Here is a 26,820-nt window from a genome sequence, read left to right on the forward strand (position 1 = left end):
GTAATTTCTCATCACGTCAATATTCTGTTCATTAACTTACCATTCATTCACTTACACATTAATATTTATTCAATTGAACAAGTTATAATATAGTGGAGAGACAACATGAACTAATGTTGAAATGTATGGATTCTACAGGAAAACTGCCTAGGTTTGAATTCACTTCTTGGTATATAATTCAATCTCAGGGTGCCTGCATGGCTCAGTAGGTTAAGCATCTGCCTTGTGCTGAGGTCATGATCTTTGGGTCCTGGGATCAAGTTCTGCATCCAGCTCCCTGTTCAGTGGGGAACCTGCTTCTCTTTCTCTCCCTCTGCCCTTCCTCCCCAGTCTCTCTCCCTCTCTCTCTCTATCAAATAAATCAATAAATAAAATCTTTTGTAATTCAATCTCATTGTGCCCTAGTTTTTCTATCTGAAACAAAATGAATAAAATGCACATACCTTATAAGTTTATCCTTTTTATAAGAGTTACCATATGTAAGTTGCTTAGAATGTCTGGCTCTCAATAATGAGTAAATAATCATTATTATTTAGTTAAATGCAAATAAACAAATACGTAGTATTGAAGGAAAAGGCATACTGTTTTCTTAATTGCCATATTTAATTGTTTCTGTGTGACAGAAAAGACAGCAAAAGCAAAAATAGAAAAGTGAACCTACATCAAACTAGAAAGCTTCTGTACAGCAAACAGTCAACAGAGTCAAAAGGCAAACTTATGAAATAGAAAATATTTGCAAACATATCAGATAAGGGGTTAATATTCAAAATACATAAAGAACTCCTACACTCAACAGCAAATGGACAAACAGACAACAACAACAAAACCTACAGCCAAATAATCTGATTAAGATGGTAAAAAAATGTTGAACAGACATTTCTCCAAAGAAAACACATAAATATCAAACATACACTATCAAACAAATGAACAAGGAAAAAATAGAAAATAAAAAGCGTTGCAGGGATGGGGAGAAACTGAACCTTTTCTACATTGTTAGTAGGAATAGGAAACGGTACTGCTCTTATGGAAAGCAGGATGGAGGAAAAATAAAAAGATTGAACTACTATATGATCCAGCCATCTAATTTCTGGATATTTATCCAAAAGCACTGAGATCAAGATCTTGAAGAAATGTTTGCATTTCCATGTTCATTGCAACATCATTCACAGTAGCTAAGTAGTGAAAACCACCTAAATGTCCATCAATGGAAAACTAGAAAATTCAATGTATACACACTCTGGAATATTAGTCAGCCTTAAAAAAAAAAAAAGTATACCTTGCTATATGTGCTAACACAATGAATTTTGAGGACATTTTGTGAAATGAAATGAACCTGAGTGGGACAAATACTGTATAATTTCATCGACATGAGATTCCTAAAATAGTCACTGTCCCAGAAGCAGAAAGGATAATTGCGGAGGTCAGGGGCTGGGAAAGGGGAGATGGAGAGGAGTTGTTCTCAGGCACCCGGCATCAGTCATGCAAGACAAGAAAGTTCTTGAGATTTGCCCACAACAATATGTGTATAAATAACAATATTGTGCCCTTACTTAAAATTTTGTTAGCGAGTAGATTTCACGTTATGTGTTTCTACCACAATTAAAAAAAAAAAAAAAAAGGTCACTTGAATCAATTCTAACCCGGAAAAACTGGGTTTGTTTTGGGCACATATCCCACACAATCTGACAGCCGGCTGAAGACCTGTATCGTCCATTTGCTGCTTTGACTCCTGGTAGGACATCACCTCAAAAGCCTTGGCTCTCTGCCATTATCCCCGTGGTCCAGCTTGACCAGAGCAGGATTTCATCAGACAAAATTGCTTTAAACTGCATTGTCTAAATTTGGGCTCCTTTCCTGTGCAAATGACTATAAACCAATGTAGACTGACTTTTGCCAAACTAGACTTATTGACTCATAAAACCCAAAGACCCAGGAGTAGTACTTTAGACATAATTTAATCCAGAAGCTCAAATTATGTGGAATCATTTATTTCTGGTGGGTTTTTTTGTTTGTTTGTTTTTTCTTGTTTTTGTTGTTGTTTTGTTTTGTTTTGGCTCTTGGCTTCTTTTCTGAGGTTCCTTTTTACTCCCAGGCTCACGTCTTCCTCTCTGGCAGCCGTTCCACCCTGAAGCCGTCCTACCCCATCTTCGCTAGTGCATCTGTACTACCCTGCATAATACAGACAGATTGTATATCGGTATAAAATTGTCATTCCTGGGGCGCCTGGGTGGCTCAGTGGGTTAAAGCCTCTGCCTTCGGCTCAGGTCATGATCCCAGGGTCCTGGGATCGAGCCCCACATCAGGCGCTCTGCTCAGCAAGGAGCCTGCTTCCTCCTCCTCCTCCTCTCTCTCTCTCTCTGCCTACTTGTGATCTCTGTCAAATAAATAAATAAAATCTTTAAAAAAAAATCATTCCTGAGTAGGCTCAATAATATTCAACAGACAACATAACCATATCCGTAAAGCCCTAAGGTAAACATTCATCTGGACATGTGGACCAATGGATTCTCCCTGAATATTTGACAGAAATAGTGTCATTATATCTCATTGTCTTGATCGAATGTGCATTCCTGAGCAGTCACTCTGGCCATAGAATTTTCTGCATTAGTTGGCTGACCTTAAATCATCCTGTAACCCTAGAGGCAGGAGTGGAACAATGTATTTTTGTATTTCATATTGTTTAAGCAAAACCTTTAATTGTTAGATTGTAATAATCCCTTTGAAACCTGTGTTCCATCTTTCATTTCTAGTCTCCAAATTCTGCTTTCAGTGATGGGCTTTTATTTTGCATTCAGTATTCCAGAAGAGCAGATTTTCTTTTCAAGCACCTCTATCCATATGTATGCAGTTACGAATCTTGAGTTGTGTGCCTAAAATAAAAGAATATGAGTCAAAGGTATATACTAAGAATAAATCATAAAAAATCCTTATTGCTAAGGGAAACAAGAACAATGTGTTCCATCTTTAAATTAATATATAGATTGTCTAAGGCAAGGCAAATCCTTCATTTCAAAAAGATGGATAGTATGGTACTTGCAAGTAAATTCTCAATAGATAAAAAGAAGGTATTACATTCAGACATGAATATTTGTTTTCTATCAATCATCTATCACCCATCTATCATCATCATCTATTTCCCTACTTGTTTATCCAATCTATTTTCATTTATTGAATGCTTTTTTCCTATTTTGGAGAGTCAAAATTATAACTCTTTCAGTCTTTTTAAGGGTACTACATACTCCTGGTATCGCTGTCTAATTCAGTTGGCCTAGGCTTTGCAAAACAGACCCTTTGGCTGTGTTAGAAGTTTACTCTAGCATAGCACCCAGCTCTCCATGAATCAATCTGACCCTCTTCTCTCACTGCCTTGCAAATCTACTGTTTATTCAATGCAAAATCTTCTTGCAAAGGAAAATAAAAACATGAAGAGAAGAGACTTTATATAAGAGCTTTGCTCTTCCATTGAGGGCTTTTTCATTTGAAAAAAAAAAAAAAAGAAAGAAAGAAAAGAAAAGAAAAAAGTTGGGAGAAATTCCAAAAACAAACAAAAATATTAATTGCCATGGCCACAAACTGGCAACAATCATGTATTTGACATGGATTTGACCATTCCCTTGAATTCTCACGACTCTTCCTTATAAGTGCTGTAGGCTTCGACTGCTTGTCCCCCATTACAGATATTTTCCCCTTTTTCAGTTTCGAGAAAAATTTTTGTATTGGGTGTAAGATTTCAGGTGGAATCTCATCTCCTTGGTAGCTATATGCATGTCATGAGGAATGCTTCAGTCAAATTTGGAAATAAATTTGTTTTCCGGAGCAAAGGGAGACAGCCGGGTATAAATCTAGGAGACTATGTACTCGGTGAACAAAAATATGACTAGCTCTATTTTCTTCTTCCTGAACTCAGTCTAACCCTCAAACTCTAATATTTGCTCAAATACAGGAAAATAGTTATTTTCCATTCTGAGGATAACATGACCGCTTATGATTTAAAACTCCCTTCCTTTCATTGATTCTAGACCAATGACGAGGTTCAAGGACCAGCATGTCCCAGTTGGGGAAATCCTATTACTGCTTTGCGAGGAACAGAATTAGTAGCAAGAACTGGGAATTAATGAAAAGCTGCCAGGCTGGAGACAAATATAATATAAATATCAATAAGACAATTTGGATACCCCATGACTCAAAACTTAATGATTTGACAAGGACACCTGAAGCAGGTACTGATAATAAACTACTGGAATGTTTCCTTGAAGCCTTCGCAGAATAATGGCTTACAATGAATCATCTGGATATGCTGTTTTCAAGGGTACGGAGCACCTTCAATATCCACTCCCAGATTCTGCTGATGATCTCTTTTGTCTCAGAATAGATAGGACTTCCCCAGTTAAGCCCACCCTGAGACCTTAACCTAGTAATTAGCCTGGAGTCAATGAGGGGAGATGATGTCAGACCTTGAGAAAGTAATTATCAACCTCATGGCATGTGTCTGGGGGGGAGGGAATTCCACAGTTTTGAGAGATAAAAGGAGGCTGCTCCAGAAGGTGGAGATCAGACACTTAGGCTGGCCCAGAAGAATTAGGGGTATCTGAATAGTCAAAATTCTCAGTCATGGCGACCACAGACTCACAGGTCTCAGGGTCCCACTTCCTTCCCATCACAACTTGACTTTAGTAGCCTGACATTTCTTCAGAGTCGTGATGGGCAAATGCCAGGGCTCCCTGTTCTATTTTCTGGGTCAACTTTCCTTAGACAAAAGTCTTAGCAATTGTGATGTTATATAGTGTGCTGGGGGCATCAAGATTCCAATTATCCCCATCAACGAGGTATCTGTTACTATATGGCCAGTGAATGATTCAAGTCCAGAATCCCATCCTAAGGATCTGCCTTCTAAGAATGCTTTGGGTACCAGATCAATTGTTTTCTTTGCCTTTCCCTGGCAGAAAACCAAAACCAAACCAAACCAACACAAACACACAAACCAAAAACCACCTCTGGGATAAGAATCTGTATATTAAATGGTTATTTTAGAGGTTCTTCTAGGAAGTATTATCAGGATATTGGGCACTGAGGCTAGGAAGGGAATCAGCCTTGTAAGTGTGTGTTATCCAACAAGCCACTGGTGTGGGCAACTCCTTAATCCTGCTTTGAAATCTGGATCAGGGTCAAACATGTACTTGGCGATGGCACCACAGGGTGGGTGAGGGACACCAGCTCCTAGCAGTCATTCTTTGAAAACTGCTTGTACTTTGTACTTTTCCCTGCTGAGAGCTACTCAGGAGGCGGTCCCCCAGAGAGAGCCTGGAGAAAACCCTCTGCCTTGGAAGAGTAAGCCAGTGTGAATGGACAGGGGAAGGCCCACAAGGACCACATGCTTATTCTTGTCATTGGCCAATTTTGTTTTTTTGCATCGGTTGTATTTATTTTTAATAAATGTTTCCTAGAAGTTTAAAATATGTTTTTTTTTGTTGGATTTAAATTTCTGCATATGACCTTATATCCATGTGTTCTCGATCTTTGCTAACTTTAGGTGTATTTATCAGTTTCTGAGATGACTGCATTAAGAATTTTAAACTAGTTATTATTTAAAATAATTTTCTCACTATTTTTTCATTTATTCTTATTTATTTATTTATTTATTTATTTATTTTTAAGATTTTATTTATTTATTTGACAGAGAGAAATCACAAGTAGTCGGAGAGGTAGGCAGAGAGAGAGAGAGGGAAGCAGGCTCCCTGCTGAGCAGAGAGCCCGATGCGGGACTCGATCCCAGGACCCTGAGATCATGACCTGAGCCGAAGGCAGCGGCTTAACCCACTGAACCACCCAGGCGCCCCTATTCTTTTTTAGAAAAACGTTAATCTGAGGCTAAATTTTAGCTGCATATATGTTCAGGAACATTCTTTCAGTTTGCCAAATTCTTTTTTCTACAAATATATGATAACATTTTTTTCCTTCATGAAGTTTATTTTGCTTTGATTCTATTGGGTTAATATTAAAATTGTCTTCTGGATATACATATTTGCCTGGGATGCCTTTTACTAATCATTTATTCTATGTCTGTAAACTATGTTAAATATTTCCCTTACAGATATCTTAGTGATGGATTTCATTTTAGTTGATATAGTTTGATATTGAATCAGAAAGACTCACTGCATTGACATATTTAATCCTTATATGTTCATAGCAAATTAAATTATAATTTAAATAATTTTTGTAGATCTGTTATAATTACAGTTTTCCTTTTTTCCCCCTTTTGCTTTATTTAGTAATTTATTGTTTTTACTTGCATCTCCCATTGGATGGTTTTTTTTGTTTTTTTTTTTTAAATTTTGCCTACTTACTTGTCAGAAAGAGAGAGCACAAACACTGGGGGGGGGGGCATGAGGGGGAAAAGGAGAAGTCGGCTCCACACTGAACAAGGAGCCCCATGCAGGGGTCCATCCCCCAGAACCCCGAGATCGTGACCTGATGAAGGCAAACACTTAACAGACTGAGCCACACAGGTGTCCTGAATGAGTTGAATTTTTTTTTTTTTTTTAGATTTAATTTTTTCATTTGTCAGAGAGAGAGAGGGAGAGAGAGCGAGCACAGGCAGACAGAGTGGTAGGCAGAGACAGAGGGAGAAGCAGGCTCCCTGCCGAGCAAGGAGCCCGATGTGGGACTAGATCCCAGGATGCTGGGATCATGACCGGAGCCGAAGGCAGCTGCTTAACCAACTGAGCCACCCAGGTGCCTCAAGTTGAATATTTCTTAATTGACATGAACATTTTACATTGTTCTAGTCATATAGTGATAACCTCTAATTTATTTATATAGAGTTATGCTTGTATTCCCTACCATTGCGATGTTCAATATCTATATATATATATATTTTTTTTTATCCAAACCAGACAGGAAACTTAGAACACACTTAGCCTCTGTTCTTGCCAGCTGCCCGCCATACCCAATATATGTCAATTGCTCACTTAGAGAACAATAAATTTTTCTAAGACTTTGCTCACCTTTATTTCCATATTGCAATATATCCTCCTGAAGTCATTATTCTTGCTGCTATAACTAGCATTCTTTCAAATCAGATGTGTTGAAAGTATCTTTCTTTTTCCTCTTGAATTTAAGCAATGGTTTATGTGCAATACCTTTCTCTAACACTGACAATACAGGTCTCTTGACTTTTTGGGCCCAGAAGGTCTCTGTGAATATAATTCTACTTTTCAGAAGATCGCTGTGAATATAATCTTCTTTTCCGAGGTGCTCTATGTTTTTTTCTGTTGAGCTTTGTTTGCTATTGTTTTCTCTTTCCTTTCTTCATAATCTTTCAGAGTTTTCTCCTGCTTTTGAGTTTATTAAATGTAATTATTGGATTCAAGTTGTTTCTTTTTCTCCAAAATAAGCTGCTCAGTACTCATATGTGTTTTTGGCTTGATGTCTGATAAAATTCTTTAATTATGTTATTATTAACTTAATATTTCTCATATTTTGTCATTTTTAACCTTTCTTTCATTCTGAGATGTATGCATAACCTGATATGTCTATCCCCTGTATCCATTAATATTTTCTTGATATCTTCTGGGAAAGAAATTCAACTTTGACCATTTCAATAAATTCATTAAGTTTTTTAACATTTCAACAATGATCATTCGTAGACCCAAATTTCCAATGTCTTCTTCTGTGTCAGTGACCTATTCCTAAAATAAACCAACTCAAAACCTAGTGGCTTAAAATAAAACTCAATTTATTAACTCATTTTGCGGTTAGCAGTTTGTACTCTTCTCAGTTGGGTGGCTGGTTTTATATGAAGTCATTCATTCAGTAGTAGTCATTAATGGCTCAACTAGTGTTGGATGGTGTTGGATGGTCTAAGATCATCTCACGCAGATGTCTTACAGACGGTGATGGCACTTGGTTGGGAGTTTGTTGCTCTAGAAGCCTTCACTGGGATGGCACATCTATGTTCCAGATAGTATCATCCTTCAAGAGGTTGTCATTTTTCACCAGTGATGATGGAAGACTTCTCATGAGCAGCAAGTTGAGTCCAGTTTATAAGCACTTGTTAAGTCTCTGCTTATATCACGTGTGCTAATGTCTCATTGGCCAAAGTACGTCACCGGGATTAGGTGATGGAGAAGCAAACTCCAGCGTCTTTATGGGGGAAGCATCAATGTCATATTATAAAATACTGTGCAGAGAGAGAGGAAGGAATTATTGTAACCATGGATGACAAGCCTCTACTACACATTTGTAACTTCTTAAAGTTTTCAATAGCCTTCTTTTACGGTGAGTATTTTTTTCTTATGCTTATATAGGTATTATGCCTTGTCCTCCTTTCAGAGTGCTTGTACAAAGTCATCTGTTATTCTCTTGGGACTAGCAGATGCCTTGATAGGATGCTTATGTAAAGGAAAAGCAACAGTTCAAGCCCTATTTGCTCTTCTCCACCTCAGTTTGGAGTATGTCTCGGATAGGAAAGCGCTAGTGTTTTCATCTTGATTTCCCCATCCTCTGTGCACCTCATAATAACACTGCCCCAGGTACTACTACTCTTGTTCCCGGGCTTCCAACACCTTTAGTAAATATTTGATCCGAGAAGGAGTGGATATGGATTAAGTGAGAGGATGCTGGTAACTTCACTATTTCAATGGCTCCCCGCTATAGCTACACTCCTGGTCTCCCTGGATATTTATTGCTCACCCAGATGCATTCTAGCCCAAGGATGGCAATGGGGCAGGTACAGAAGATTGTATTTCCAAAGATGGTTGTCATCATATCTCTAATGCCACATGTTCTTCTGCAATGCTACCATGTCATTCCCCTGCTGTGAGGTGGATCCTAATTCTCGATCTCCTGGAAACTGAGTGGACCCTGTATTTTGTATTCCTTTGACCAACAGAACATGACAGAAATGATAATGTGCCACTTGAGGCGTCCATTTCACCAGGCCTGCAGTTTGCATTCCCTGTTGAGTCAGAAAGCACTGGGAGACGTGCAGGTAGTCTTGAGAGGACCAGTGTGAGAAGCCCCAGCCATGTGGAAACACTGGAGGGCACATCGTTGAGGAGAGGGAGAGAGAAGAGCGTCGAGGGATTGGAACTGCAAATAAGGGCGTTTTCTGGAAGTTGAGCCTCAGTTCTGGTTACTTTGGCTGATACCAACTTCATGGGGCAGCACCAAGCCACCCTTTCACACTCTTCCTGAGAGTCTGTTTTCAAATGAAGCCTTGGGGCACTTTGTTACACAGCACAGAATGAGTACTTCGAAGGGAGAAGGTGCTGCTGTGAGAAAAGGCTAAAACAGATGGTGGTGTCTTTGGGACTGAGCTTCTAGAAGTCAGAGGCCTTAGGACCCCAAGGAAACTGTGTGTAGGAGCTGAAAAGACAACGTGTAAACTGTTGTCAGAGGCAGGAGAAAAGTTGGCAGCTATTGTGTTGTGATAGAAAGTATAACACGACTGTCACCTGCGTTAATGTAGAAAATAGAAAATATACCTAGTGATAGAAAGGATTTAGCTAAGGAGCTTCCTGAGAACATGCCAGCAGGTTTCTTAGAGTTGGGTGCGGTAAGACACAAGTTGAGAGGGAACAGCTACAGATGGAACTGTTCATCTTTGGAGCAGAATTTAGAGGAAATAGAAAGGAATCAGAACTAGCTATGTTAAAAAAAAAACAAAAAAAAAAAAAACCTTTTTGTCATTCTCAGTCTTTCCAGATAGCAAAGTATTCTAAAATTTAAGAAATGGTTTAGAAAAAAGTCAGCCAGGGGCATAGCCAGTAAAAGGGGGCTGGAGAGGAAGTTCAAAACAAGGTTGAAGTTTAAGAACCTTGGTTAATAATTCGAAGAGAATAAAATGTGTCAAGAGTCTCATGTGAGTCTTGTGCATCCTCTCAACTAGATCAATAGGACAAGAGAAGACCCTGCAGGCATTGTTCCACGTGCCTCCTGGTTAGCCCAAAGCTGAGAGAGATCTCTCAAGGAGATTAACGGGTGTAGTTTTTATCTGAGGGAGCAGAGCCCCTCTAATAAGATCTACAGGAAACCCACAACATTTTAAAAGGATACTAACAAGCTTCCAGAGCAATGCAAGCATATATTTACAGCATTAATGCAAACTCTCAAGTGTGTCTGCGTCACCCAGTCAGTTAAGCGTCCCACTCTTGATTTCAGCTCAGGTCATGATTCCAGGGTCCTGGGATCAAGTCCCTTGTTGGCTCCATGCTCAGTGGGGAGTCTGCTTGGGGGTTCTCTCCTTCTCCCTCTGCCCCTGCCCTTGTTTTCTCTCTCTTTCTCAAGTAAATAAATAATAAAACAAAACAAAACACACAAACTCTCCCTCAGCAACCCCTCCTCTCACCTCTAGCCTGTTGTGTCTTTGCTGCAAGCCCCAGTTTTCTCATCTCAGGACACTAGCATGTTTGATTTCTCGAAGAGCATCTGACACTATTTGTATTGTTACGAGCATGGCCGTGATATAGGACAACTTTTCTCAGCTCAGCCGTGAATCAGCATTGTTACATTAAACAGTAAAACCACAGATGTCTTAATGATAGAACTATATTCTAGGAATTGATAGAGCTAGAGATATAAATGCATATATAATACAGAGAGATACAGAAATAATTTTGGGCATATATAGTATCCAGGTACTTAGGTTTTTATGAAATTGCTTCCATCTACCAAGACACGAAAATAGGTAGTTTTCATCACTGTGTTAATAAAAGTAGCAATATTTATTTACACATGCCTGTCAGTGTGCACAGTGACTTAGATGTAAATCCATTTCATCATTAAATAACTCTGTATATCACTATTCAGTCTTACAGGTGAGAGAAATAGGCTAAGAGAGCTTAAGTAATTTTTATGTGTTTACGAACTGACAGAGCTGGCATTCTCACAAGAAATTCCTGACTCCAATCTTCTCAACTTGTACACATCACATTTAAACAATGTAAAAAGCTTATTAAGGAATTGTCCTTTCTTCCAACAGGTGATGTTATTCAGCTTGGTTATATGTAATGTGTATCCACCTGCTTTCTCCTTATGTTGTACATGTGTTTCTATATGAACGAGCATACAGTTATTTATTTATTCTAGCAAGACTTTAACAACAGCACAATGATCGCTGCCATTACCCACTTAAACCTTCTATGTACCAAGGCCTTTCTCTTCCCTAAGCTTTTTTTTTCCCCCCCCTACATTCACCTACTGTTTTCTTTAATTGCTCTTTGGCTTTTGTTTGTTTGTTTGTTTGTTTTTGTTTTTTTTAATACTAACCTTCATGGACACTTACACTCCACAGCGGCAGTTCTAGAAGCATACACACTCTAACCAAAAGTAAGTGGAACAATGGCAGAAAACATTGGGTTTTCCTTTGAGCTCAAGGAAATACATTCAAGTTGAACAGCAAGGTTTGTGTTTGTTTTCAGCTGTGAGTTGGAAGATCTGGAATCCAACAGTTACTATGTTACAAATAAAGTAACACTGTGGAAATTACTGCACTTCCTTTGGCCTCATTTTCTTCATTCTTAAAATGATAAAATGGGCGAAGGTCAAGTATTGCCAACTCACACGCACATAGAAGTGAGGTGAGAAGCGTCAACAAGTCTAACTCTACCGTGTGTCCCCAACAGTCAAAACTGGTGTCATAACAGTATTGGCAGAGATGTAAACTGCTGGTGAAAATGGTGTAGAAGTGTGGCTATTTCCTACATCGTGTCTCAGCGCAGTGGAGGATGGTGGAGATTGTAGTGATCAAAGAGAATGTGATCAAACATTTGATTAAATTAAAAAGGCTGCTGACATTGAGAAGGTTAGTTAATTGTGGTCCAATCAGGATTTTTCAGAGAAGTAAAGATTATTAAGAATTAGACTTAATACAATACATACCTCAAAAGCAGCAACTTACAACCTTTGAGCAAGAGAACTCGTGCTTTTAAATTATGAATTAAGATGATTTTAACTTAGATGCCCTCAGATGCTAATTCTGATGTTACTCAGTTCTCATACCCTCACCTTGTGGGATGGGTTCCTGTAATAACCAAACATGCCATCCAGCTTGCAGTCTCTAAGAAAAACCTGAAAACAAACATCTTTTTAATAGAAGATTCAAATTTGTATCTTATGCATATCCGATAGTTCTTGTGGGTCCGTCGCATTCCTTACCTGTCTGTTTCCTTGATAAAGGCGCATCCTGTACAAAGGACTGTGTTAAGACAGCTTTCAGAGTGCCCCTCAGAAGGTTAATGCTTTATATCATTTCCAACAACCTCTTCTCTCCTTCTACTCAGTTGGAGAGCATCCTTTTAGAAGGAACTATAATTGCCACAGGAGGGTGCACTGTGCAGAGCCACTCATAACTACAACAAATCCTTTATTTCCAAGCTACATATATTGAGAAATTAACTATGTATGTCAATTACAAAACTATTTGCAGACTACTGTTTAAAATGGTACATTTACAAAAAGCATCAATAGCATTTTTCCCTTGATGTTTTAAAATCATCATAACCATAACAGCCTGGCAAAAATTTTGCTGCAGGATCACTCCCTTCTGAAATTGTATTTTCTTCCCTTTTTTTTTTTTTTTTTTTTTTTTTTTTGCACCTTGGTGCTAAAACGGGTGTGGGGGGAAAGGGGAAAGGGCCATTTTACATTTTTCTTGTCTTGCAAAAGGAACTGAGAACTTTGAGGATGTTTCTTGATACATATTGAATATTAAAGAGAATGGACAGCCAAGAAAAGAATAGATACATGAATTTGCTATTATATGTATTTAAAAAAAACATTATTTTCATTCAACATTCATTTCCATACACCACAGCTTGTTCATTCTTTAGAATTATTTCATGAGTCAGACATAAGTCCTGTCCCAGCCCAACATTTAGCCTTATTTTCAATAAGCACATCCTAGCTTTTGCTGTTTTCTAAATCATTTACTTAGCACCCAATAAATCATAATCATAGTATGACATGCCCTAACGATGTAAAGGAAGACAATTTGGATGATGCTGTTAACTTTTATAATAAAGCATAAAAAGTGATACCTGATGCAAACAATAGTCACATATGTGGTTTAGCAACTTTAAGTGAAACTTTGTATCTCTTAAAGGACATATTGTCATGAAATGTATACATTTCATTTGTTTTTTCAGCTTAACTTATACTTACTAAATGTGATTAGATTCCTTCTTCAACTAGTGATTGTTTTTTCCCCAAAATCACAGTGAGTGGTTGCTGTGGCCTAAGTCAGTACAGAGGCAGATCCTTTAGGCAGAACAGTGTACCTTCCCATGTCAGGATATATCTTCTAGATATTCCTTTTGTCTATGCTGATTTACAGAATACTAGCTATTAATTAGGCTGGTGACTTTTTTTTTTTTTTAATACTTCAAGCCCTAGGGTGGTGACTATTTAAAAAATCCTGATGTTATCTTTATAAGCCACTGTCAACTAAATATTAATCACAAGTACGCTAAAGCTTTTCTAAATTTTCCCATAGACAGGTCGATCATGGAGTTATTTTTACTTATCTCATTTCCCCAAACAGAGATAATCATACATTGTTCCTGGAGCACAACCATCACGGGATATGAAACATTGTGGACAATGACTGCACATCTGTAAGTACTGATGACAACAGGTGGAATAATGTGTTCTTGAAAATTCTTGCCCACAAGAGGCTAATATCCCTGCAATATCTAACAATACCATGTATTCATACTTCTAAAAAACTCCATGTTTTATTTCTCTGTCATGTTCATAAGGTATCCTGGCCAGTTGAAATGTAAGATTTCAATGATTTTAACTATCTTCTGCATCATGAAGATTTTCTACTCTGCCCCAATATATTTACAGATTGTTGAAGGTAAGTGGCTTCCCATGTTCGCTCAAGTTTCATGGTAGAGAATTGGAGATAATTTTTAAAGATGTTTTGATATTTGGCAGCATTTATTTATAATTGTTTTTGATAAACTAATACCATGATGTGTAGATTGATGAGTTAATAAAATGGAAAAATAACTTTATGTAACTATGCAAGTAAATGAAAATAATTATTTAAAATGTTTATTTAATATAGAGTGTCAGAAGCACTACATAACATCATAACATCATCCGTTATGGTCCTAGAAAAACAACTTTGAGGATGCCATACTGCAGATAAGTTCATGAAAGAGTCCTAGAGGATCTGAAGCTCTCTAATATTTTATACAGAGCTATGAGCCTCAGACAAATACTACTTGCTTTTGAATCAGAAGAGCAAGCGTCCTACACCAATTCTTTTAAGGGTTTTGGGAATCTTTCTTAACATTTATCGTTATAAGATACAATGTAAGGAAACCAATGTTACCTTAACTGGGTTCCAGAATTATGCAGTCTGCATTTTTTCTATAAGTAGTATCTACTTCAGTGCTAATTTTGAAGAGCTGTGACAGGCACCATCTTCTGGGATAGCACATTGAGTTTACAAAGCTATCAGTTTATAACCACTCCCTTTCAAAACCATCAAGTCTTGAAACCTGACCATATGTATGCATAACCTTCCTTGGAGAAGCTGAACTTTTCCCATATGTTGGTTTTTCTCAGACAGAAAAATCTTGTGGGTTCCCATTAGGGAGGTAGCATTACTCAGCAAGTGGTGGTTCTAAACTCAAAAGTGAAAAGGCAGTTGGCCAAGACAGCAGAATGTGGTGGGTAGTTTAAAGTATTTCTGCACGCCTGTGTAGGAAAATGAATAGAATTTTCAAGGAAAAGTTGCAGCCACAGCCCAGGAAGATTGGGCAATAGTGCAAAACCACATCATCCGTCGGCCTCAGGTCTCTGAGTGAGTGAGCAGAAGACCTGGTCCAGGACAGGCACGTTTCTGCCCTCAGTACTGAGGTCTGAGCAGAAATGTCACCTCTCAGGCCCAAACACTGCCTAGGAGAGCTCTGGGGTTCATAAATCAAAGAGGCCACTATGTCTGAAAATTTGACTTCCAACACAGACATATGGAACCACTAGGTTATTGTGGAGGAGTGAGAAATGGATAAAAAGTTTTTATCACCCTCTCCTTTTTTCCTTCTGGGATTTCCTTCCTGTATTTCCTGCAAGAACCACTTTTGTAGCAAAATTTAGGAATGGCCACTTCCTTGGCCCAGTAACACAATCTGTGTGTTGGGAAAAACTGACCTAGGCAAAGACGAGGAAACAGGTTACACATACTTGAGTGGGTGGATTTATCGAAGTCCAAGTTTGTATTCTCTTATGTTCAAATGGCAACTGAGAAATGTAATTTCACTAAGATATTTTTTAACATTGTTACTGTTGAATGGTTTTATCATTTTCCTAAAGAAGACATATTTTCTGGGATGTAAAACCTAATTACCATCCAGTTTTAAAAGTTTCAACATTCCACAATCAACATTGGGGCTGAACATCTTTTGATGACCATCCCTCCCACCTTGGGGACCTGTGTCTTTGTCACCTATTCACACATCTACTAGCCACTTTAAAGGTCTGCTAACCACCCTCTGGTCACTCCTGCTTTTTTGCAATTGGGGCATTTCTTCCTCAACTCCACTCCCATCCACTCCCAACACCCATGCTGGGACAAGAATCACGTGTGGGTCCTACGACTCCCAAGGGACCTTCTGCTTATTTCTCCTCCTGACCCTTTTACAGGTACAAACCTGGCCAGATATACACCGGTTTTCTGGGGGCGCTCCTCCTGGCTTTCCATCCACCCACCCGTCCCTTGATATTTCCTTGCGCTCCTAGCTCCTCACTCTGGCTCCCATCAGGTGGAGTTAGCTCTCAGTCGGTGCGCAGTCTGTCTGTTCCTCTGGCTCTTGGTTTCCTCCTGCCCCATCTACTCCCCCCACCACCCCGTTCATTAAATGGATGTAAACACACACACACACACACACACACACACACGCACCCCTCTCTACCCTCTACCTGGTCACTTTTACCCACCTCGAGGACTTGCAGCTGCCTCGAATCCAGAAACCAAAAGCTCAGGGGAAGGAGACTCGGAGGTAGTGTTTGGACTCGGGAATACCCCCGCCCCGGCCTTGGGGGTCGCCTTATTGTCCCTCTTGTCACGTGGCGGGCAGGAGCCCTCCACCCTCTCGCGGCCGCGGTGCCAGGGGAAGGCCCGCAGCGCGCTAGCGCGGCCACCCGGACGCACGTCCCCACGTGGGCCGCCCCGCGCCGCAGCAGCAGGTGCCGCGAGGGGGAGGCCAGGCCCGGAGCCCGGCGGCGGCCGCAGCCCGGCGCTAACGCTTATCGTCCCTCTCACGGCCCTGTCCTCTCTCCTCCGCCTTCGGAGGTGGTCCCCCGCGTCGCCGCACCGCGCCTCCGCACCGCGCCTCTCCGCTGACCGCCTCCTGAGTCCTCCCTACCCCCAAATAATCACCGCCATGGTCCCAACCCGAGCCCCAGGCCGCGCTCGGGAAGTGGGGTGGGGGAGCAGTCCTGGGGTCCAGGACCACTGAGGCGGTGGCCGGGGGTAGCGGGCTTCGGGGTGGCGGCGAGGTCCTGCCGGCGGCGGCGGTGGTGGCGCGGGCGGTCCGCAGCGGCCGGGGAGGGCGGGACGGGGCCGGCGGGGAGGAGGCGCTGCTGCAGCGGCCGGGGAGGGACTCCCCCTCACCCCCGCGCGCTCCGGGCCTCAGCCCGGCGGCCCGCCGTTCACTCTGCCTCCGCGATCGTGTATTCGCATTGTGCACGCGGGGCTTTTCCGGGCCGTTTCCCAGCAACTCTCCCCCGCCCCCTCCTGAGTTCAACGCGCTGCGCCCGCGCGTGTCGGCGCGCGTCGAGGTGGGGCGGGAGGTGTTCTGTGTTTGCCCTGGGGCTTTTAAATATCTGGGCGAGGTTGAGAGAGTGTTCGCAGAAGCACTTTGGTGGGGGCGACCTCCGCATCAGGCCGGCCTATTAACCGCGAAACTTTTGCCGCTGCCTCTCCCTCCGGCGCGCCCCTGCCTCGCCTCCCAGCCCGAGAGCGCCGTCAACGGCGAACCTCCCCCCACGAGCCCCGAGGAGAGCGACAAACCGCTTCCTCTGGACAGATGCAGTATAAGGGGTGGGAGACACATCAACCGCAATCTCTAACCCGTGAAAAGTGAACACTGAACCCGAAGGGAATTGTCACGCGATGGACCCTCCCCCTTGCTCGCTTTTTATCGGGCATCTGGGTCCAGCTCCGGATTTGCCTGCTCCCTTCGGGTCCCCTCAGCCCGGGCTGGCCGAGTGACGGATCCCAGCCTGGTCCTCACCCCCTCCCCCTTCCCCCCTCCCCCAGGATCCGAGCGGGTGTGATGTCCTTGCAGCCGCCGCCGCCGCCCCAATCCGCCGCGCACCAGCCCCGGGGGCGCCGGCCGCGCCGCGCGGCCCGATTTCGCCCCGGCTCCGGGCTTCCTGGAGGGTCGCGCAGCCCACGGCTATGACTCAGGCGCCCACTTGGTAACTCTGCCATCTTCCTGCTCCTTCCCCCTCCCTCCCTTCCCCGCCCCCTAGGCCACCCCCGTTTCCCTCCGCCACCCTCACGCCCTCCTCCCAGACGCCCACCCACCCGCTCGTCTTTCCGCAAGATCGCAGAGGTGGCGCGGAGCCCGGCGAGCCGATGACGGACCCCTTCCTCCTGTCTCCAATGCCTCAGCGGAAGATCCCCAAGGGCTGGAGAGAGGAGGGCTGCCGCTGGACATCCTCCCGGAGAGGCTGCTCCGACCTGCTGCTCGTGGTGTACGAAACTGGGGACTGAGCGAGCCCCAGCCGCCGCCGCCGCCCGCCCGCCCCGTCGCTGCCGTCGGTCTGGACTGGCCCCCGCCTCGCCGCGCCCGCCGCCAGCCCCGGCCCCGGCCCCGGTCCGGGCGCCCCGGGGCTCGCCCCGCGCCCGCCGCCGCCCGCGCGCAGACTGCCCGCGCGTCCTCCTGACAGCTGCGGCGGCGGCGATGATGCAAAGAAGGAGGGTGCTGCCGCCGGCGGTGCTGCTGGTGGCGATCGGCGCCCGGGTGTGATGCGAGCGTCATGGTGGGGATGCTGGCTTCGCGGCGGTGAGAGAGCGAGCGCGAGCGAGCGCGAGCCAGGGGCGGAGGACGCCGGAATTCGGATCTTGCTGCTGTGTGGGCTCGGATCGCTCTTTCCCCCCGCTATCTCCCCCCTACATTTGGTTCTTGGTTTGCACATTTAAACCCCCCGACTCCGTCCTCTCCCCACCACTGGAAGTCTTCCCGGCTCTAAATGGAATTAGTGGAGATCGGAGCCTCTGGTGTAACGCACAGACATGATCTATGGACGCAGTTTGTTTCACAGTGAGTACCTTTCCCGCCGCGCGGGTCCACTTGCGGTCCCTCCTCCCTCCCTCCTCCCTCGTGGCCGAACGCGCGGGGGAAAGCCTCGCCGCCGCGCTCCAACCGGACCCCGCAGTCCCCGCGATTCCGGGCACCTGTAAACTTTCTGGGCTGCAGCATAATCAGGCGAGGCGTGGGGGCGGCGCCCGCTCCGTGGTCTCTGGGGCTCCGAAGCCGCGGGGGACAGCATCCTTTCCGTCTGCAGGGACGTCCTGGGGGCGGAGGCGAGCACGTGCGGGAGCGCCCGGGAGGGGGCCCGGTGAGGGCGCAGGTGGAAAGGAGGAGAGCGCGGGGCCGGCAGTCTGTGGGCTGCAGGGAATGGCCCTTTTCCGGGGGCTTCCGCGGGCTCCTATTTTCTCTCCAGGAGGGAGTTTAGGGCGCACCTGAACGCAACGCTCGTGGGGAGGGCGCGGGCCAACCTCAACTCTGTGGCCCAGAGACCTTTAGTGTTGCGTTATGGGTGTGCGGGAGCGCATGCGGTTGAGAGGAAAATGGCTTCAGAAGTCATCAAGTAAAAGGCAGTGTAAGAAAATGTGTGGTGGAAATCCACATTAAAAAGCTAGGATTCCAGTGTTAATCCTGTGCCACGCAGTTAAAAGACCGGCTTTGTGGATGTGTTAGTCATAGTACTTGTTCCACCGTGTGATTCCATCAAAACAGGGAAAGCAGAGTAAAGACAGCACCGCGAGTACGTCCTGGTATTGATGGCCGTGCACCTGTGTGTTTGTGTGTGTCTAGAATCCCGGCAAATTAAAATAAGATTTCTTTTTTCTGTTTAGACACAGACGACAACAGTTAATGTTTTAAGCTAAGCGAATGATCAGGCAGGATTAGGAAGTAATATAACTGGTACACTCTCTCAAATGCCAGTATAAAAGCCCACGTTCTCTTCCTGGAATAACCTAAAAGCATAAATCTATAAGCTCCTGCCTTGAGCTTCGGTTGAGGAAATCATCGCAAATTATGCCTTCCCTTTCCCAAGTTAATTTTAAGTGGAAATGTGATGATATACCCAATCGAAGTTAGAGCTTTTAGGGAATAGGCAACAAAATAAATATCAGAGATAAAGTAGAAGAGGAAAAACCAGTCATTATGAAGACTAGATTGTTTCATTACTCTTGTAGTTTCAGGTTCTATAAACATGGTGTGTAAATCAAGGTACAAAAGTCAAGCAGAAGTTTGGGTTGCAATGGTCTTTGCGGATTCACTCTTGTTAGAGATCGGGGTCTTTTTTTGATACTGAAAAACTGGCTCAGTAAAATGCTCATTTCTGGGTAATACTGAATATTAAGTCAAGGTTAAGGTTAGGAGAAATTAACTGCATAGCTTAGGAAGTGGTGAGGACAGGGGTTACTTGGTTGGTATAGTACTTTTTCATAAGAAACATTTTTGTAAAACTGCTTAATGCCCTCAATCCACATTTATCTGTTTTTCTCCTGTTCCCCTCCCCCACCTACCATAGGATTTGCCCTAGTATTTGTTTTCTCAAATACATCAACACTGGCAGTGCCTTGGGGTCAGTCACAGAGCCCTTCCTCACTGTTTGCCTTTTCTGCCTTTAGTTTGGTTCACTCTTCCTCTTCTTTGCTAGCAAAGCCATTCCCTGTGGGCAGTTGGAAACAATACAGATCCTGAAATCCTACTGGAATGTGCTTTGGTAAATTACAGCATTACCTCTGAAGTCTTGAGGTTCACATTTGCACCTTTTGGGAATCATTCATCCTTAACTTGCATTCCTTCCTGAAGGGACTTCTAAATTTTCCTGATTTGTACATTTTTAACCAGTTTTGGCACCTTCTGAGTTAACGGAACGGTTAACAATAATACAGTGAATCTGCTTTGATATTATCTTTATGTTGTTATAGAATGTGATCATTTCGGTGTATATTAATATGATCTCTTTCTAATTTTTCTTTTCTGTTTCAGTTGTAGCAAGTTTAATCATCTTCCATTTGTCTGGGGCAACCAAGAAAGGAACAGGTGTGTTTCTTTGGGAAAATGCAGTGGAAGACCTCTAATTATTTACATTTTCCTATTTTCCCCATATTCTTAATATCCCAGAATATCTGAACATTTTATAGTGTGTATAATTGATTGATTTTGACTAAGACGACATTTCAAAATTAATTTACTAATGGATATTATAAGAATGTCCTCTCTATTTTTAGTCTTATAGAAAATTGGATGATGGTACTTGTTTTTATTTTTTACAGAAAAGCAAGCCACCTCGGAAACTCAGAAGTCAGTGCAGTGTGGAACTTGGACAAAACATGCAGAGGGAGGTATCTTTACCTCTCCCAACTACCCCAGCAAGTACCCTCCTGACAGAGAGTGCATCTACATCATAGAAGGTAAGGGGCGAGACAGCCAGGGCTGGAGAGAGCTCCAAGCCGAACCTGGCCATCACTATGATTTTGCGTATATATTAAAATATGCGTATATATTAAAAAATTGGTTTTGGAGACCATACACAGAAATACCTCTTAGTGTATCAAATAACTAAAATTTGGGATCAAACTAATTACTGAAATAATTAGCAATGGGTTTTGAGTAAGTAAATTCTGACAAATAAAAGCAAACAGTTTATTTTGAGTTAAGAGTTGATTTAGAACTCTTAATTAATTGGAATGGACACATAGTTGGGATAATATTACCTAATGTGTAACAATTTTAGAGACAAGTATTTTATTGGTTACCAGCTAGTAGAAAAGCCTATACATTTGTTATTTTTCTTTAATAATATAAAGTACAAAAATAGATATTAATGTCAAAAATCAATCTATAATCATTTCCAAATAGTCTGAATGATAGTTGCCTTAATTTATGTTAACAAGTGGCATTATCATCCTTTAATGCCAAAGTCAGAATTCCAAATTATGATGCTTCTTTTCATCATTTTCTTTCCTAACTCAAAAGATAAATAGTTCCGAGAAAGAGATTCATTTCCCTTTGAACGTTTCCAATTTCCATTATCCTTGTAGATAGCACTAGATTAAGTAACAGCTTTCTAAAATGAATGATCATTTCATCTACTGATGAAGATTTCAATATTATAAGTGTTAATACCTAAAAGCCCCAAACCTGCAACCCTTCTCCATACCCCACACACATAGACAGATTGGGCCATCTTAATGAAAAAGACAGTGTATATTCAGTGTTTATATCTAAATGAGGGGCATGTTCATTTGGTAGATCTTGGAAAGGAAAAGGCTTTCTGTTTAACTGATTTCAAGAATTCCTGTTTAGCAATGATTTTTTTTTCTTTTTATAACTTTTAAGCTAAGGATATTACTTCTCTCCTTTCTGTGTTTGAGGGTGAACTTTTAGCAAAGATATACTGCACTATAAGAAGGAGGAAAAAAAGCATAAACTCTGATAATAAAAAGAGAAAACAGAAATCTGAGCTCTGCAGTTTTATTCCTCATGTGATTGATAGAAAAAGAAATTGAAATATGGAAATTCTGGGTTAAACTTAGTTGTTCTCTTCACCAAGTTAATGTTATCTATGTCATATATATATATATATATATATATATATATATATCTGTATGTATATACATAAAACATTCAAAGAACTTAATGTATATTAAAACATTTAAACATAGGTGGTAGGTACTTTTTGTTGTCCTCATTTTATGACAAGGGAACAGACACAGGGAGGTTAAATGTCTTGCTTAAACTCACCTGATTTGTGTTTTGAAGCAACAGTAATTTTAAACTTAGAACTACTAAAGAGAATAAAATCAATTAGTTCTCTCTTTTGAAGGATTAATTCAGAAGCAGATCTTTGTATATTAATTGTGCTTCCTTGTTTATTGTTATTTAGAATTGAAAAGCATCACTAGCATTTTATTCTCACATCATGCACATATCTACATTTATTCCTAGTTATGTCAAGGACTAAACATAAAGTTGAGACATCAGTAGAACTTCCTGTTACTATTAATCATACTTCTGCACTCTTTTTGAAATACTTCATACTAGCCATTGTTTTCTTCCATACATTTATTTAACCAATATTTATTGAACAATTACTAAGGAATAGCCACTCTTCTAGGTATAGTTTAGAGAGCTTTTAATAAAACAACCATGGTACTTGCCTATGGAACTTAAAATGTGGTCTGGGGACTATGCCCCATTCAGTAAACAGTCTAAAGGGACCCCCAAATTAGCAGTGTTTGGAGCAGAGACAAGAGGAACCTACGAGAAGGAGGAGATGCTTTCACTCAGTTTTTTAAAAACTTCAGGGAGATAATTCTCTGTTCAGAATGGCCTGTGCAAAAGCTCAAGATATGGTGTGATCTGGACCCAGGTTTAGCTTCTGCATGGTGTGAGGAGAGGGAGAAGCAAGGAAGCTCAAGAGGTCGACCGTCTCAGATAAAGGAGAACTGGTATTCCGTCTGGTCCAGCTGTGAAAGTTTGAACTTGGTATCATCGACGATGGGGTGCCACTGAAATAATTTAAGTGGAAAAATAATAAGCTGATATTTTGGTGAGGTGACGGAAGGAAAAGTAGTAAGCAGAAACTATTGTGAAGGACCACATAAGCCATAGCTCTTACGAGTAAGGTCTAGTATAGTAAGAGCCTGAACAACACTAATAACATTGGCTGTGGGTCAGAAGGAGAGATAAGAGGTCTTTAGGAAACTGAGTCACGAGTGCCTGGATGTAGGCAGGAGAGATAGGAAATCCCGACATGATTCTTCGTGACATATAAATGGAATTTCTTTTTTTTTTTTTAAAGATTTTATTTATTTATTTGACAGACAGAGATCACAAGTAGGCAGAGAGGCAGGCAGAGAGAGAGAGAGAGAGGAGGAAGCAGGCTCCCCGCTGAGCAGAGAGCCCCACGTGGGGCTTGATCCCAGGAGCCTGGGATCACAACTCGAGCCGAAGGCAGAGGCTTTAACCCACTGAGCCACCCAGGCGCCCATATAAATGGAATTTCCATGCCAGGTAAAGAATATGGGTGGAGAAATAGGGTTTAAAGGAAAAATAATGAATTCCGCTTTGGTGTTTATAGAGATGTTGTGTAAAGAAATTGGATATGTTGAGTCTTTAGCTCACTGGAGAGCTCTGGGCTGAAAATAGATATTTATAGGTTATAAATATGAATTGTTGTTGAGGCTCTTGGTATGAATAAAATTATTCAGAGAGAATATTTGGAGCACTATTTTATAAATCTTTCAAAAAATACAGATCCCTGGGTCTGTCCCCAAGAAGTCTGGTTTAATTTGTCTTTGATGGAGCTGCAGGCATCATTATATTGTAATATATACATCCATTGGGATGCCAGTGGTACCCAGAACTCTGGTCTAGAAATAGTGGAAAGAAGACATAAAATGGGTTTCTGCAAAACAGTAGGTAAGGGATGGGAGAGTAAGGAGAAGATAACAGGGACAGTGAAGGACAAACCACAGGGGTGGACTAGAGATCAGGTAAAAGATGCCCTAGCACACACTGGAGGTGACATTTCAGCAGGAAGGGAGTAGCCAAAATGCCAACTATTACAGCAAAGACAAGTAAGGTAACAGCAAACACATCTATTGCATGAGGCCACTGAGAAGCTGATAGTAACTTTAGGACGTGTGCACTCATTGCCCCAGTGGAGGTGGGAACTGACTCACTGTGGGGGGAGGCGTGGGGGGTGGGTGTTGATGGACCCACTGTGGAAGGCAGTCACTTTCTTTGTCTTTTCGTCTTTTCTGCTTTCAGGGGTGCAAATTGTCATGTTTAATTCTGAAAAGAGTAGCCTCTTCTGTAGAAAAAGGTGAATGTAAAATCTAAGAATGATCTAAATCATTGGTCAAGTTTCTTGAGGTAGGACAGGTTCTGATGAACAGTGGAGGTCACAGAAAGGGAGATCCCTTTCATGGTTTCAGGTTGTCCTAAAACTCCTTCAAAGAGGGGGCAATGTTCTGTATCTATGTGCAGTTTTCAGGTGAAGGTACTCAGTGTCTTCAGTGTCCCCATGGACAGGTTAGGAGGGTAAGACCTCTCATAAAGGAACGTTAGAATCAGATACCAGATGACTTAGAGAAACGTGAAAGGCAACTGTGAATTGAGAGATTCGAAGGGAAGGAAAACGTTAAGTGTAAGGAGCTGAACCTTGAGAGCTTCCAATGCCGTCCAGGTACTATAATCAATTGTTTTGAATTACAACAACCACATGGCATGTTCACTTATAAAACCCTATTTTATTGCCTTTGAAAATTCAGTTAGTGGAATTCTGTATGTGAGTGTGTGTCGTTAACTTCAACATGCTGACCAAAAGACATAGATGAGCTGTCCACGTGAGTGTGGCCTGCCCAAGGTGATAGTTTGTGTTGTAAAGGAACATTGGGAGGTTTGTTCATCCATGCTGGGCAACAATGAAGCATTCACTTTGTTTTGTTTGTTCATTCACTTAAGCAACAGTGAAAATGAAGGTATGCATGCACGAGTTCACGTTTGATGGCCATGCCTTTCCTAATACGGAGAACTAGCTGGATGGATGCTGCTTCCTAGAGTTTTAAGTAAATTAGCACAGTTGTTCTCAATGCTTTATTGTTCCCTAGGCATACATTATTTAGAACTGAAAGAAATATCCTACATTCTCCAATAGCTTATTTCCTTATAAAACTTATCATACTGGCTTGCCGATGAGCAGATAAACAGGCACAGGCTATAAGATACTAATGCATACAAATGGTATACTGAATTCTACTACATCAGTAGGTCCAGTTTCTTGAGCCTTTGCCTTTTTGTTGCTGGACAAATAATCTCAAGGGGAAAAAAACAAAAACAAAAACAAACAAACAAACAAAAAAAACACATGGTTTTCCAAGTAATTTCTTAGGATACTTTCCAATTTACAGATATTTTTAAAAAAATTATTGGAACTTCATCAAATCTATCAATATGCTAATACTACAGTTGTTGACCTTTGTGAATATACCATAGTGGTAGGTAAAACCATCGCTGGTTTTTCTTGAAGAGTAATGAATGTTTCTTTTACAATGTCCAAAGAGTTAGAAACATTTTTAGAGATTAAAAATATTCCCTAAAATAGTCTTGTCACATGCATTGACCTTAAACCAAATGAGCTTCGATTATTCTGTATGTCTCTAATTTCCAATTCATCATGTATCTCAATTCCCTCTAAAATTTTGACATCCAGGCATGCAAGGCTTTTGTTTTAAAGCCATCAAGGGTGATATTTAATACACATTTAAGAACTGGTGTGGTGTGGACAGCAGTCATTCAGAATGAATACTGACCACATGGGGAGCAGGCCGTGCTGTACCGGGTCATAACTTACAAGTTTCTGGAGGGTGTTGGTCCCTGAGGAGGGCCACACGGCAGGAGAGCACTCAAAGGACTCAAGGCAACAGCTGTTTACTAACTAGGATAAATGTGTACAGATATTTTGACAACTGTTATGGCTATTCTGGGGTATCCTGGCTGAATACCAGTCTGGAGTGCCAGGATTTTGAGCTGTTTTGGACAGGACAAGGGAGAAATGGCAGGACGCTAGTAAGTGCATCCAATGTGGAGGTCTGTAGAGCTGCGAGCCCTCTGAGGCTCTTCCTGATGCTGTACCGAGCTCTGAAACACATTTATGATAACCTCATTTACTAGTCACCCAACAGAGACTTTTTTCTTTCTTTCTTTCTTTCTTTTTTTTTTTTTTTGAGAAATACTCAATGACAAAGTACTATGCTGAGTGCTGAATTAAGAAGGTGAATATATTTTTCCTTAGTTAGTAGATTCAGATGGGTGGTTCTTATAAACAAGGTTTTCCTGCATAAACAGGAGTCAGCAAATTGGAGGTAGATACTCCAGAAAGTGCTAAAATACATGAGAGCCCCAAAGAGCACACTGCATTAGAAAACAGTGTTTCTGCAGTGGCCAGAACTTAGGCTGTGTTTGGAATAGGTAGACCCTGGAAGTTTGAGTAGTAGGAGACCCTCAAGGGTCCTGCAGTGTCAAGTGCATTGATCCCTTTTCTGTAGGTGATTGAGAGTTGCTAAGTTTAAACCTGAGGGTGACGTGGTGAGATTTGTGTACTAGAAAAATTCTTCTTAATACCCTTGTATATGCACTTGGGTCTAATCAAGACATCTGACTGGGAGTCTTCGAATGTTTGGGTAACTCTATGCTTAACAACTCGTACGTGGCTTTTGATCTTAAAACTGGGCACCTAAGAAGATATGAAGATATGAGCAAAGTGACAGAAAGATGTCTTTCTACTTTCTAAACCTGACTTTAGTGGTCTTTCACAAAAAATTCTGTGATTTATGAGGTCTGTGTTTGACATTGAAACAGTCATTTTATATCTGAATAATCTTTTGTGCAACATCCCCAGTTTTAAGGAGCATCCCCGAGACATTCTTGTGGAAATGTTATCCCTTAGAATGCTCTGTATTACAGACTTGCTTTGCTCTTCTACGCACGTCATTCTCAAAGTTTGATAGATGTACAGGTACACCCTGAAGTAGAATTACAAATATCTACCTAA

General features: G+C 41.7%; 1 protein-coding gene across 5 annotated transcripts in view; it reads left to right on the top strand.

The window, feature by feature from the left end:
• Positions 1–17,995: 17,995 nt before the first annotated feature.
• Positions 17,996–26,820, top strand: part of NETO1 (neuropilin and tolloid like 1) — a 125,500-nt gene continuing 116,675 nt past the window's right edge. For all 5 annotated transcript variants that reach the window (XR_006383876.1, XM_044242817.1, XM_044242816.1 and 2 more), the window contains exons 1-3: positions 17,996–18,281; positions 20,247–20,300; positions 20,534–20,671. Coding sequence is in view for 4 of the 5 variants with exons in the window: in XM_044242817.1 (XP_044098752.1) it covers positions 18,254–18,281; positions 20,247–20,300; positions 20,534–20,671 (220 nt within the window). In the remaining variant the exon portion in view is untranslated. The remainder of the gene's footprint in view (positions 18,282–20,246; positions 20,301–20,533; positions 20,672–26,820) is intronic.

The sequence above is a fragment of the Neovison vison genome, chromosome 3 (genome assembly GCF_020171115.1).
Source record: "Neovison vison isolate M4711 chromosome 3, ASM_NN_V1, whole genome shotgun sequence".
NCBI classification, from domain to species: domain Eukaryota; kingdom Metazoa; phylum Chordata; class Mammalia; order Carnivora; family Mustelidae; genus Neogale; species Neogale vison.